The sequence below is a fragment of the Mandrillus leucophaeus genome, unplaced genomic scaffold (assembly GCF_000951045.1).
Source record: "Mandrillus leucophaeus isolate KB7577 unplaced genomic scaffold, Mleu.le_1.0 Scaffold125, whole genome shotgun sequence".
NCBI lineage: Eukaryota > Metazoa > Chordata > Mammalia > Primates > Cercopithecidae > Mandrillus > Mandrillus leucophaeus.
Genome location: NW_012100876.1, coordinates 390,020 through 404,232, shown reverse-complemented (window position 1 = coordinate 404,232; position 14,213 = coordinate 390,020). Strand labels below are relative to the sequence as shown.

Sequence of the window (14,213 nt, the reverse complement as noted above, 5' to 3'; positions counted from 1 at the left end):
ATCTCGGCTCAGTGCAAGCTCTGCCTCCCGGGTTCACGCCATTCTCCTGCCTCAGCCTCCTGAGTAGCTGGGATTACAGGCGCCGCCACCATGCCCGACTAATTTTTGTATTTTTAGTAGAGGCAGGGTTTCACCATGTTGTCCAGGCTGGTCTCAAACTCCCAACCTCAAGTGATCTGCCCGCTTCAGCCTCCCAAAGTTCTGGGATTGCAGATGTGAGCCACCGTGCCTTACAATATACTTTCATTTCTCTTAGGAAGCCTTCTGGGGTAGAGTCTTCCAGATGACCCAATCATACGGTACATTTGTTTCACTTTTTAAGAAACTGCTAAACTGTTTTAAAAGTAGTACTCCATGTCTTGCCCAGGGTGGGTAGTAGTTATACGGGGTCTCATTTTGTAAATTATTAGTTACATTAGATATGTATGCACTTTCTGTATTTCTTCTATTTGATAACTTTAAAAGAGTCAAGAAATAAATTGGGGGTGGGGTGGTGAGTGGAGTCAACTCTGGGAAGGATTTCTGTAAGGGGTAGCAGTTTGGGATGCTGTTCTGGGGGCTGTATGGAGCACTGGAGGAGGAGCAACTGGGTAAATAAATCCTACAGGAATTTCACCAGAGGGGCTCCAAGACCCATCAGGCTCAGCCCCTGGGCAGGTATATGCAAAGCACATGCCAATATATGCAAATAAGTTAGGCTCTCCTGGAGTTTCCTCACGTTGGGGATTTGTCTCTAATGGTTGGGACCAGGATGGTGGGCAGGGACCAGGATGGTGGGCGGGCCCCAGGGCTTTGGGGTGCTAGGCTTGGGCACTCACAGACTGGCTTTCCTGGGAGTGGGAAGCCCGCAGTCCTGCAGGGGCTGAGGGTGGAGTATCATCTGCTAATCCCCAGCCTGCTGAGGCCACCACTCTCCCTGATCCCCTCACGCTTACCCTGGATACTGGCCACAGCTAATCTCCACTCCTGGAGACTCAGGGGCTGGCAGACAGTGTACTGCCCTCTTCCCTGAGGGTTGCAGAGAGGGGAGATCCCTCTCAGCGTCCAGATCCTCCTAATGGCAGGTCCTGGAGTCCTTGCCTAACACAGAGGAGAGCCTTGAGGCCCAGAGAGAGGTGATAATTAGCCCAGGATTATACAGCCTGCAGTGGGCTGAGTAGCCATTTCTGGCCTGCCTTGGCCTGACTACCTCCAGGGAACCACAGCTCCCCATCTGACATTTCCCAAGATGCCTGGCCTGTGCTGAGGCCTGGGAGACCACAGCCTTCAGGAAGGCTGGAAGGAAGTGGCCAGAGCACAGGAATTCTGGCACAGGCTCTTCTTAGAGCCTGTAGTTGCCAGGGTTGCTAAGGAGTGGATGCCTCAGAATCAGGCTGCAATGGGCATTGTCTGTGCACAATGTTCCTTTATTCTGCTGCTGTCCATAATGAGGGACTCATCCACCTCACTTCCTCTTCTGCCCATTGAGCAGTCGAAGAGCTGAAAGTCCTTATAAGCCTGTGCACCTGGGCCTGGGTAGCTGCTATTGGTGAGTCAGAAGCAGGGAGCCCCTTCCTCAGTTCCCCATCTCCGTGATCCCCCTCCCTGTCCCTCCCCAGGCAGTCACGTCCCCTAAGGCAGCTTCCCCATGCCTTGTCACCATGTCCCCTCCCTGCTCCTCCATGATCTAAGGTCCTCTCTCCTCCTGCCACCCTAGCTCCCACCTCCACCTCTCACCTCTAAATCAGGGTCAGGAAGAAAGCAAGCTGCCTCAACAAATTCTCACTAAAGTGTAAATGACTGAAAGTCTCCTGGGACTATCTGCTTTTTAAAGGGAGGCACTGGGTATCCAGTAATGCTTTTCTAGTTCAAATATATCATGTTGCTCCCATTCCTGAAAATATTTCTGAGTCAATCTGTAGAATTTTGGGTAAATACCTTAGCTAAGGCTAATTATCCACCCAGAGGCATACAGCATACTGCGCTACATTCTGAACCCACTTGCTGCTGCACTTTCCTGCTCATTATTTAAGAGTAGACTCACTGGGCACGGTGGCTTACACCTGTAATCCCAGGACTTTGAGAGGCTGAGGCAGGTGGATCACTTGAGGTCAGGAGTTCAAGACCATCCTGGCCAACACGGTAAAACCCTGTCTCTACTAAAAATACAAAAACTAGCTGGATGTGGTGGTGGATGCCTGTAATCCCAGTTCCTCAGGAGGCTGAGTCAGGAGAATCACTTGAACCTGGGAGACAGAGGTTGCAGTGACCCAAGATGGTGCCACTGCACTTCAGTCTGAGCAAGAGAGTGAGGCTCTGTCTCAAAAAAAAGAAAAAAAAATACTAATAGACTCAAATATCACCTCTTTTAGACCATTCCTTGAATGTCCCAACCCCAGCCTCCCCAGAAACACACACTCTGTACTGACCTCCCTTCCAGCCATGGCACAATGTGTGTGTGTGTGTGCGCGTGTGTGTGTGTGTGTGTGTGTGTGTGTGTGTGTTGAGAGGGGAGTGGGAGGGTTGTCTCTGTTGTCTTCTGTTATCTAATGTTCCTGCCATCTCATGCTAAGCTCCGGAAAAATGGCCTAGCACACAGTAGGTGCTAAATAAATGTTTGCCAAGTAGACATCAGCACTGGCCAAGGTTGTTTTCACGCAGAGAAGGGTGTCTGGCTGGCATGAGCCCAGAGTGAGCCCCTTAGAACCCTCTGCCCCCCAGCTATGGCCCGCATCATCGACCTGGTGCCCTGGGATGATGGTTCCACACATGTGTATGCCTCCCCGGCCATCCTGCTTCCTGTGGAGAGGCGGCGCAACCAGCTGGCGGGCGTGAAGCAGCAGCTCTACCACCCAGCCCTGCCCACCCTGCGCCACATGGACAGGGACACCGTCAAGGCCTGCCTTCCTGATGAGCACTGCCAGTCCACCACCTACTACCGCAAAGGTCAGGCCACCAGTGCAAGATCCCCTTTGGGGAAGGGGCAGGTGGTTTCAAGAAAGAGGGTGACAGATGCAAGGATGAAAGAGGCCAGTCCCAGCTCTGCTGCTCCCTGCCCAGGACACTTCGACCAGGTCTGAGGCTCTGTTTACTGCTCAGTACAATGAGGATAATGACAAGGCCTGCCTTGAAGGGTTGTTGTGGGGTTAGAAGGAGGTAAGGTGCAAAAAGCACTTAGAGGCCAGGAGCAGTGGCTCACACCTGCAATCCCAGCACTTTGGGAGGCCAAGGCAGGCAGATGACCAGAGGTCAGGAGTTCGAGACCAGCCTGGCCAACATGGTGAAACCCCGTCTCTACTAAAAATACAAAATTAACCAGGCGTGGTGGCAGGCGCCTGTAATCCCAGCTACTCAGGAGACTGAGGCATGAGGATCGCTTAAACCTGGGAGGCAGAGGTTGCAGTGAGCTGAGATCACGCCACCGCACTCCAACCGGGGCAACAAGAGCGAGTCTCCATCTCGAAAAAATAAGCACTTAGAGTAGTTCCTGACACATAATCTGTGCTCAAAAAGTGTTGCTGATGCCATTGTTGTTATTGTTGTTTTGTTTTGTTTTGTTTTTTGAAGGCAGTGTCTTACTCTGTTGCCCAGGCTGGAGTCAGCGGCATGATCACAGCTCACTGCACCCTCGACCTCCCAGGCTCAAATGATCCTCCCATCTCAGCCTCCTGAGTAACTGGGACCACAGACACATGCCACCATGCCCAGCTAATTTTAAAAAATTATTTGTAGAGACAGGGTCTCCCTATGTCGCCTAGCCTGGTCTCAACTCCTGGGCTCAAACGATGCTCCTGCCTTGGCCTCCCAAAGTGCTGAGATTACATGCGTGAGCCACTGTGCCTAGCCTGTTGTAATGAATGGAGAGAGAACTGGGCAGAGGTTGGCAGGTGCAGTGGTAGGAGTCATAACAGTCTAACAGTAACAACGTCTGCCCAAGCATCTCTGTATGTGGGAAAGAAAGAGAAAGACCCCTCCTCACAGCCCCCATGCAGGAGAGCAGAACATGTGGGCCTTCAGGGCAAAAGAGCCCCACGGGCCTAGTGAATAACCCTGCATGGACTGAGGAGCTTGCGTGTGGAGGGATTTAGAAGGTATTTAGCAGATAAAGTCAACAGGAGTAGGTGCAGGCAGGGCGGGGTAGGAGGCGGAACAGGGGGAGTGCAGGCCCATACCTAGGCTCCAGCTTGGGTGACAGGTGGGCTGAGGGTGTCAGAGACCGCACGGAGATCACCAGAGTTGCCACACGGGTCCTGATGGGAAACACAAATGAGGGAAGTGGGTGAGGAGGCCGTGGGGGAAGGAAAATTCCACAGGGAAATGGGGCACCCACACCTGCCCTGTTTAAACAGTAGCCACGGGGCTCCCTGCAGACTGTGCTATGTTGGAGGGGCCAGCCAGGTTACCAGTTCTTCCAATTTCCTGCTTCTGAGAGAAGCCAGGAATCTAGATTTTTAAAAGAAAGCTCTAATATAGATATGTATTTTGTTGTAAGCATATGCTTTAAATAAAAGTAATAGTCACAACTTCAAAACTCAAAATGCTGTAACAATATGCACAGCAACAAGTCTCACTCCCATCACCCCCCATACAGGTAACCCCCCCACATTCTTAGTTTCTGATGTCTCTCCCTGGTTCACTAATGGGAATACAAACACATGTTATTTTGCTCCCCAATTTTTTATTACTGTTAACTGAAAAATCAGAAATTTATAAATTTAGGCAGGGCACAGTGGCTCAAGCCTGTAATCCCAGCACTTCGGGAGGCCGAGCCAGGCAGATCACTTGAGGTCAGGAGTTCAAGACCAGCCTGGCCAACATGGTGAAACCCCCGGCTTTACTAAAAATACAAAAATTAGCGTGGCAGGGTGGCAGGTGCCTATAATCCCAGCTACTCAGGAGGTTGAGGCAGGAGAATCGCTTGAACCCAGGAGGCAGAGGTTGCAATGAGCCAAGATGGAGCCACTGCACTCCAGCCTGGGTGACAGAGCAAGACTCCATCTTCAAAAAATAAATGTTTAAGTTTAGAAAAGGAGACTTTATTTCTTATAAGGGGTTATAGCTGCAAGGTGGCCATCCCACAGGCTGGAAATGTGCCTCCAGCTGAAGCCTAAAGATGGGCATGTCAAAGGAGGAGGGGTTGGGTAAGAGCTTTATGTTCAAAGGGTTGGCTAAATATACATATTCAACAGGTTACAGGAGGAGCTATAAATATTCATGAAGATAGTACTGACATGGGCATAATGAACAAACTTGCATGTAATACACAACCCATGTTGGCTTTGAGGTGGAGACTTAACCTTTAAATGTATTACAATTAGGCCCTATATGACAAAAAGATCTTTTCAGGACGCAAAGCTCAGCAAGTGAGCAGCCTCTGTCCACGGTTGGTGGTCTTCTCATCTGGAGAAAGTTACTGAAATCAGCCTCATATGCAATCACAGGCATAGCTGTGGCTGGTGGATCAGGGGGTCAGTTCATCAGCATCTGTGAGCTATATGAGTTGTAATTGTTTTAATATTGCTTATCTCAAGGCCAGTGCTAGAGAAAAAGAAAAATCTCGTGGCAATTAAAACATAGCTTATTTATTTTTTGTTTTGTTTTTTAGACAGAGTTTCTCTCTGTCACCCAGGCTAGAGTACAATGTCACAAACATGGCCCATTACAGCCTCGACCTCCCAGGTTCAGGTGATCCTCCCACTTCAGCCTCCTGAGTAACTGGGACTACAGGCACACACCATCACGCCAGGCTATTTTTGTTGTTTTTGTTGTTTGTTTGTTTGGTGTGGAGACAGGGTTACACTATGTTGCCAGGGCTGGTCTCCAACTTCTGCGCTCAAGTGATCCTCCAGCTTCAGCCTCCTAAAGTGTTGGAATTACAGGCATGAGCTATCACAACCAGCCTGTAGTTTATGCTTTAAGTGTAGGGGTGTGTGACTTAACCTTTGCCTTGCGTGGCCTTAGGTCCTGTTAATAATCTGGTATCTTGGCCGGGCACGGAGACTCACGCCTGTAATTCCAGCACTCTGGGAGGCTGAGGCAAGTGGATTGCCTGAGGTCAGGAGTTCAAGACCAGCCTGACCAATATGGTAAAACTCTGTTTCTATTAAAAATACAAAAACTAGCCAGGTGTGGTGGTGTGCGCTTGTAATCCCAGCTATTCGGGAGACTGAGGCAGGGAATTGCTTGAACCCAGGAGGTGGAGGTTGCAGTGAGCCGAGATCATACCACTGCACTCCAGCCTGGGCAACAGAGTGACACTCCGTCTCAATAATAATAATAATAATAATAATAATAATAATTTGGCATCTTGTTGCCACAAACAGTCTGTTCTCTTAGTTTTGTAATCTCTCTTTTGAGACGGAGTCTCGCTCTGTCGCCCAGGCCGGAGTGCAGGGGCATGATCTCGGCTCACTGCAACTTCTGCCTTCCGGGTTCAAGTGATTCTCCTGCCTCAGCCTCCTGAGTAGCTATCTGGGACTACAGGCGTGTGCCACCATGCCCAGCTGATTTTTGTATTTTTAGTAGACATAGGGTTTCACCCTGTTGGCCAGGCTGGTCTCAAAATCCTGACCTCAAGTGACTGGCCTCCAAAACCACTGGGATTACAGGCGTAGCCACCGCACCTGGCCTTGTGATTGCTAGTTTAACATTAATGCTCATCATTTATTGTGTCTAAACCACAAAAAGGCAGGGGTAGGATGAAGCATGTCTGACCTCCTATCCCATTATGGCTGGGAACTCAGTTTTTTAAGGTTTTGGGGGGTCCCCTTAGCCAAGAGGGGGTTCCACTCAGTCAATACATTGGGGAAACCTCAGGATTTTATTTTTAGTTTACATTATAAACATTTTCAAATGGAGAAAACTTGCAAGAATATTACTATGAGTACCCACCACCTTCCACCTGCTTCAGTTGATTTTTGCCATATTTTTGCTTCTCTCGCCCTCTCTCTCACATTCTTGGACACCCTTTAGCAAGCAGCTCCCAATGACAAAAACATCCTTCTGCATGACACGATACCATTATCACACCTAGGAAACTTAACAATACTTCTACAACATCTAATATCCAGACCATATTAAAATCTCCCCAACTGACCCCAAAGATGTCTTTTATGGCTTTAAAATGATTTTTTGGAACAAGAATTCAATCTAAGATTATGTATTTCAGTTACTTGTTTTGTCTTTCATCTTAGTCTAAAACAGTCCATCCAGTTTCCATTGCCCACCATCATACTGACTTTTTAGAGTCTCCAAGTTGTGTTTCACACAGTCCCATATGGTGAATTTGAGCCACTGTTTCCTTATGGTGTTTCTTACCTTGTTAATCTATTTTCTGTAAACCAGCAGCTAGGTGTAGAGACCTGAATCACCAGGTTAAACACTGCTGGCCAGAATCTTTCACAGGCAACAGATGCTATGTTTGCCATAATGCAGCAGAAAGCACAGAATTTCATTATCACATTATTTGTGATGCTAAGCTTGATGATTTGGTTGAGGTGATGACCTGAATATATATTCTCTGTTTCCAATAGTCTATGTTTAGTCTACTATTTTAAAGCAAACAGTAGGCTGGGCGCGGTGGCTCACGCCTGTGATCCCAGCACTTTGCGAGGCTGAGGTGGACAGATCACAGGTCAGGAGTTGGAGACCAGCCCGGCCAACATGGTGAAACCCCATCTCTACTAAAAATACAAAAATTAGCCAGGCATGGTGGCACGCACCTGTAATCCCAGCTACTCAGGAGGCTGAGGCATGAGAATCGCTTGAACCTGGGAGGCAGAGGTTGCAGCGAGCCGAGACTGCACCGCTCCACTCCAGCCTGGGTGACAGAGCGAGACTCCGTCTCAAAAAAAAAATTTTTTTTAAGCAAATGGCAGCATATTGTATATACCCTTCTGCACCTTGGAGTCCTTGTATAGAGAAATTCTTCAACTTGTTAATTTATTTATTAAAGACAAGGTCTCACTATGCCACTCAGGCTGGAGTGCAGTGGAGTGCAGCCCTCAAACTCCTGGGCCCAAGCAATCTTCCTGCCTCAGCTTCCTGAGTAGCTGAGACTACAGGCTTGAGCCACCATACCTGGCATTTTTTGTGTGTCTTGATTTCTAGGCACTCTTTCAATATTAAGGAATATTAATTAATATTAATATTAATATCTGTAAAATAAGTGGAAATATTTTTCAATTCGTTTTTTGACATTTGTTTTTGCCATGTAGAAGTTTATTTTTATATATTTAAGTTATCAATCTTTTATTTAATGCTTCTGGATTTTTAATTAAAATTATTAAGGCCTTTCCCATCCCAGGTTATAAAAGAATTTGCCCATGTTCATTTTTTACATTGGAATCTTCGGAGTTTTATTCTGTGGCAAGGGGTGAGATGTGATTACTATTTTATCTTAGATTTTTTTAAGTTGTCAAATTAAAAAAAAAACGTAAGAGAGTCTCACTCTGTTGCCCATGCTGGAGTGCAGTGGCGCAATCTCAGCTCACTGCAACCTCCACCTCCTGGATTCCAGTGATCCTCGTGCCTTAGCCTCCCTAGTAGCTGGGACTACAGTCGTGTGCCACCACGCTCAACTAATTTTTCGTATTTTTGGTAGAGATAGGGTTTCACCTTGTTACCCAGGCTGGTCTCGAACCCCTGAGCTCAAGTGATCCACCTGCATCAGCCTCCCAAAGTGCTGGGATTACAAGTGTGAGCTACTGCGCCCAGCCTTTTTTCTTTTTTTGAGACAGGATCTTGCTCTGTCACCCAGGTGGAAGTGCAGTGGCATGATCACTGAAGCCTCGACCTCCTGGACTCAAGTGATCCTCCTGCCTCAGCCTCCCGAGTACCCGGGATTACAGGCACTCCACACCATGCCCGGCTAATTTTTGTATTTTCAGTAGAGATGGGGTTTCACCGTGTTGGCCAGTCTGGTCTGGAACTCCTGACCTCAAGCGATTCACCCGCCTCGGCATCCCAAAGTACTGGGATTACAGGTGTGGGCCATCGTGCCTGGCCTCAAAAAATTTTTAAAGTACAGTGTGGGCCAAAGTTCTCTGACCTCTGACCACTGGTGAAGGAGACACCTCTTCTCCCTTTCTCTTGTTTCAACAGATGAGTTTGACAACGCCCATTTTACACTCCTTGGGGTCCCCAACAAACCCCTGCAGTGTTTGGTGAGTGTCCTCTGCCCTGCCCTTGGGTAGCTAAGGGGCACCAGCCCCAAGCACCTCTGGTCCTGGGATCTACTCCCTGAGCACCTCCTCAGGTGCCTGCTTGGGACTCCCCACATCACCCCATCCGGGTTCCCGACTTCGGGCGCCCCCTCGGTCCAATGCACCGGGCCAGTTGTCAGCTGAGGCCTTTGGGATGAACTGGGATGGCTTCTCTAGGCTCCTGCGGCTACTGCTGCGCGGGCCTGACCCCCGTGGCCCTGTCAGGACATCACCGCGACAGGCCAGAAGCTCCGCAACAGGTACCACGAGGGAAAGCTGGCGCCCATCGCGCCGGGCATCAATCGAGTGGACTGGCCCTGCTTCACGCGCGCCATCGAGGATTGGTCCCACTTCGTGTCCTCGGCCGGGGAGTTCAAGCTGCCTTGCCTGAGCAAGCGAGGTCAGTCTACGTACGGGTCGCTAAAGGAACCGCAGGGCAGGTGGGCCGCGGGGCTGGAGCAGGGAGCGTGGACTGCGCACAGGAACGTAGGCGGCGGGACAGGCAGAGACAGGGCGGGACCGCTGGGGTGCAGTGGTGGCACTTGCGGTGGGTGGGGCCGAGACGCGCGCGCGGATCTGGAAGCAGGACTGCCCATGAGGAGGGGGCGGAGCCAGGAGGAGCCGTCGGGGTGGGGGTTTGCCCTGCGGGGTAGCGGAGGCGGGACCTGTTTTCCGAACATGTGTGGGTGGGGCTGGGTTGTGGGCGGGGCTTAGGTAAGGAGGCGGGGTTTGTCCTGGGAGGCGGATGAGCGCAGGAGAGGGGGCTCTCTGTTCGCAGTGGAGGGTCTCAGCGGCTACGCGGTGCGGTACTTGAAGCCGGACGTGACCCAGAGCTGGCGGGTAGGGAGCGCTGCGCGCAGACCCGTCCCTGGGCGGGGAGAGGGGGGTCCTGGTGGGGAGCGGCTTAAGCCGGGAGTTGAGGCGGGGAGGAGACCCAGAGCAGGGCCTCCCAGTCTTCAGGACCACGGTCTCTAGCAGGAAGCCCTGTGTGGGCGTGGGCAGGGCGTCCGTGCTCCCCCGACTCATCGTGCCCCTATCCCTGCTGCCCGCCTCAGTACTGCCTCAACCAGAACCCCAGCCTGGACCGCTACGGACAGAAGCCCCTGCCTTTCGACTCCCTGTAAGTGACGCCACGCGCCCCGGGACCCCATATCCGGAGGAGGGAGGATGAGGTCTGGGCCGTTTTCCTAGCGCACACGCTATGACCCTTGAAAACGTGAGAACTGGGAAAAATTGGCTCCAATACACCAGAAACAAATTACAGTTTCAAATGAATACACGTGTAATTCCTACTAAACGGAGCACCTTGTCCTCCCTGACAACTCCACCCTTGCGGAGTGGAGGCGTTTGCATTGGGTGTAGGCGCCCTGGAGCCCTTCAGGAGGGATGGCGGGGAGAGGGGGTGGCTCCCGAGGTCTAGCGAGGCGCCCAGAGAGGGTCGCCCCTTCCCATCTCGAGTTCACCCGCCCCGTTCTTTCCCAGGAACACTTTCCGAAGCTTCGGCTCCAGCTACAGGTAGGGGAACGGTCCTGTCCCGCCCCACAGCCAACCACGTTCCCATCCGACTGCTGGGGACAGCCTCGGGGCTCCCCGACTCTGAGACCCCCCTGCCCCGGCGAGGCCTGGCGAGGAGGAGGTGCCCTCCTGGGGGGGCGCAAGCTGCCTCGCTCTGGAGAGATCGCCCCTGGCAAATGTGCAGCCCACTGGGGTGGGGATAGACGCGGGGGTGGGGGGGGTCCATATCCCACCAGGTTTGACTGGAGGAGGCCAAAAGGATGGGGCGGGGGTGTTACCTGGAAGGAGAGAAAACAGACAAATAAGAAACACGAGGGAGAGCCAAGAATCTGCCTTTTTGGGTGCAGAGAGGCCCTAAGGGAGGGGGCTAAGTGGTGTCCCCGGCAAGGTCGTCGCACGAGTAAAGGCTTGGAGATAAGAACAAGAACGGAGGTTGCAAGATATTCAGACATTTTCATAACTGAGCCATCTCTCACCTTCCTCGCCCCACTTTGTACACTCCAGCAAGACTAGATTCCCCCGAAACCCAGCAGGACAAGCACTCTTCATACCTTTGCCTGTGCCGTTTCAGCGCCTAGATGGTCCTTCCTCCTCTGCCTGAAAAACTTCTTCGTGCCTTTCTTCCCCTCCCCCGCCCAAATCTAGCTCTGTCGCCCAGGCTGGAGTGCAATGGCGCCATCTCAGCTCACTGCAACCTCTGCCTCCCGGGTTCAAGCAATTCTCCTGACTCAGCTTTCTGAGTAGCTGGGATTATAGGCTAGCGCCACGAAGCCCGGCTAATTTTTGTATTTTTAGTAGAGATGAGGTTTCACCATATTGGTCAGGCTGATCTCGTGATCCACCCGCCTTGGCCTCCCAAAGTGCTGGGATTACAGGTGTGAGCCACCGCGCCCGGCCTCTTTCATGCTCTTTAAAGCCCAGCCCAGATGTGCAATCCTCCTTGAAGTTTTCCCCCACCTTCTGCCTCTCCCCACCGACTCACACTCCGTCCCATTGGTCACTACCTATGTGTCCATATCTTATAGCACCGAGACTATTGCACTGTCATTATTGACAGAAACTCGCCTTCCCCTCTCCCACACGGGGGAACGTTTCTGGGTTTTGCTACCGTATGATGCCTAACAGAGTAGGTTCACTAAATGATTGAAAAATGGATGAAGCTGTTCATAGTTAGGAATCAATGGTAGAGAAGGATGAGGCAAAGTCAAAGGAGGGAGGTTAGCTTGACAGCTAAGGAGGACAGCTGAAAATACAGAAAACAGGGGGCCACTGAAGGCTCCTGAGCCACAGAGAGGCTGGCTAGAAGCTGTGTTTTCAGAGCCTAGAGGGGGAAAGCCTGATTTTTCCCCTAGGACACCCTGGAAACCCCCACCTCACCCCTACTTCTCTCCACAGTCGTGTCAACTATCTGACCCCCTGGCATTAATCTCTGGAAAGGAGGCTGACTCCCAGGCTGCCGGACGGTGCCACCTCAGGTCCCCTGGCCAGACCGAGGACTTATGGTGGCACCAGCCATCTCCCCAGGAGTTCAGCCTAACTAGAAATAAACCTAATACTTCCTTAGAGAGACATGCAATTGTCTGTGTGTGTGTGTGTGTGTGTCTTGCAGAGGCTGGGAGAGGGTCAGGACCACAGGATGACAGTATCTTACCCTTGCCTGTCCCCAGCCAACTCCTGGGGGCTGGAGAAAAATGTTTGGTGACCTGGTTCAAGAGTCAGGGTGTAAGCCCTAAGGTCCAGCCAGAATTGAGGTCCAAGAGCAAGAGATGTGTTCCTGCCCCTTGCCGGCAGCCCCACACCCAAACCCCCTCCATTTCAGATCCTGAATTTAAGCCCTAAAGAGAAAGGGAGGGGGTTAGAAAGCTATTTTTAGGTGCCTTTTTGAAGCTCTTGCCATACCGGTGTGCTCTGGGGGGTTTCCCTGTGCCCGGGGTCGCCCTGAAGGTGTGGGAGCAGGCTGGGGCAAGGGGAGCTGGCCAGGCCTATGGTCTTGATTCTTGTGATGCAACAGAATGTAGAGTCTAAACTTGCATGAGATGCACGAAGCCACTCAGAGAAGAAAGTTCCCCGCTCTCCAAAGCACCACCAATAAACATGTCATCTAAGCAAAAAGTCCTCTGCTCTATCCATGAGGCTTCAGAAATAGCCCTTGTCTACCCACCAACCATCCATTCCAAGCTGCTCCTGTGAAAAGAAGGCATGATGCCCCGGGGACAGTGTGGGGACTCCTGGCCCACACTGGAATAACACTATCCATGGGGCTACGACAGAGCATCTCCAGCACTGGTAAGGGGGTGTATTAGTCTGTTTTCATGCAGCTGATAAAGACACACCCAAGACTGGGAAGAGAAAGAGGTTTAATGGACTCACAGTTCCACATGGCTGGGGAGGCCTCATAATCGTGGTGGAAGGCGAAAGGCACTTCTTACATGGTGGCAGCAAGAGAGAATGAGTGCCAGGGGAAATGGTTTCCCTTAGAAAACCATCAGATCTCGTGAGACTAATTCACTACCACAAGAACAGTATGGGGGAAATCACCCCCATGATTCAATTATCTCCCACCAGCCTCCTCCAACAACATGAAGGAATCACGAGAGCTACAATTCAAGATGAGATTTGGGTGGGGACACAGCCAAACCATATCAGGGGGTTAGGGCTGCTAGCATCTGTGCTTAGCTCCAGGACCTTCCAGATACCCTACCCCCACCCCACCTGTGGGCGACTGACAAGCGTAGACCCAGATCAGGATAAATAGCTACCAAGCTAACAATCTACCTGTATAGGACTTCTGGTCCTGAAACCTGGGGCTTCAGGGACCCACAGACCTCCTGAAATCATGTACAGAATCATGTGTCCACCTTGGGACTGCACTTGGGAAGCCACTGGCAGAGCCGCCTGGAGTGTCAGAGTCACGTTCTGTGCTTCTGTCCCCTCCAAATGACAACTCAGAGAAGAGCTGGACTTGCCCAGGGCTCACAGCAGGGATGCTAGAGTTCTGGCCTGGGAGAGGTGGGCCAGCCAGAGAACCCCAGCAGACATGCTGAAGCCTGCCAGATGGAATCAAGTGACTGCGGTGTTTTTCCTGGCCCTGCTTCCTTGTATGACTGGACAAGTCCCTGCCAGCATACAGCCCAGCAAACACTACAGAGCTTTGCCTGGGCCAGGCCCTTTGCTGGTGCTGGGAGGACACAGACAAGATGCTCTCCCTGTCCTCCCTGCCTTTGAAGTGCTTCCAGCCCAGCAGGCCCAGCTAACGAGAACCTGAAAGTAGAGGTGATCACATGAGTACACATCTAGACCATGTTCTCCCAGCCAAAACCCCATGAATGGCAATCCACACCAGCAATTTAATTAAAGCTTCTTGCCCACTGATTGTACATTTAATCCTGATTTCAATAATATAAATATATTATAAAATATATAAATATAAATACATGTATATATGTACATATATTATATATATAATATATAGCATCTCTGTGTAATAATACATTTGGTTCAACATTAATGTATTAT

General features: G+C 51.0%; 1 protein-coding gene across 1 annotated transcript; it reads left to right on the top strand.

Annotated features, from left to right (window-relative positions):
- The first annotated feature begins 1,378 nt into the window (after positions 1 to 1,378).
- Positions 1,379 to 12,270, top strand: TEPP (testis, prostate and placenta expressed). Its single transcript, XM_011971809.1, is given in 9 exon segments — positions 1,379 to 1,432; positions 1,434 to 1,528; positions 2,672 to 2,925; positions 9,082 to 9,143; positions 9,408 to 9,582; positions 9,961 to 10,022; positions 10,238 to 10,302; positions 10,665 to 10,697; positions 12,093 to 12,270. Coding segments are annotated over 9 exon segments (831 nt in total). The 3' UTR covers positions 12,124 to 12,270.
- Positions 12,271 to 14,213: the final 1,943 nt, after the last annotated feature.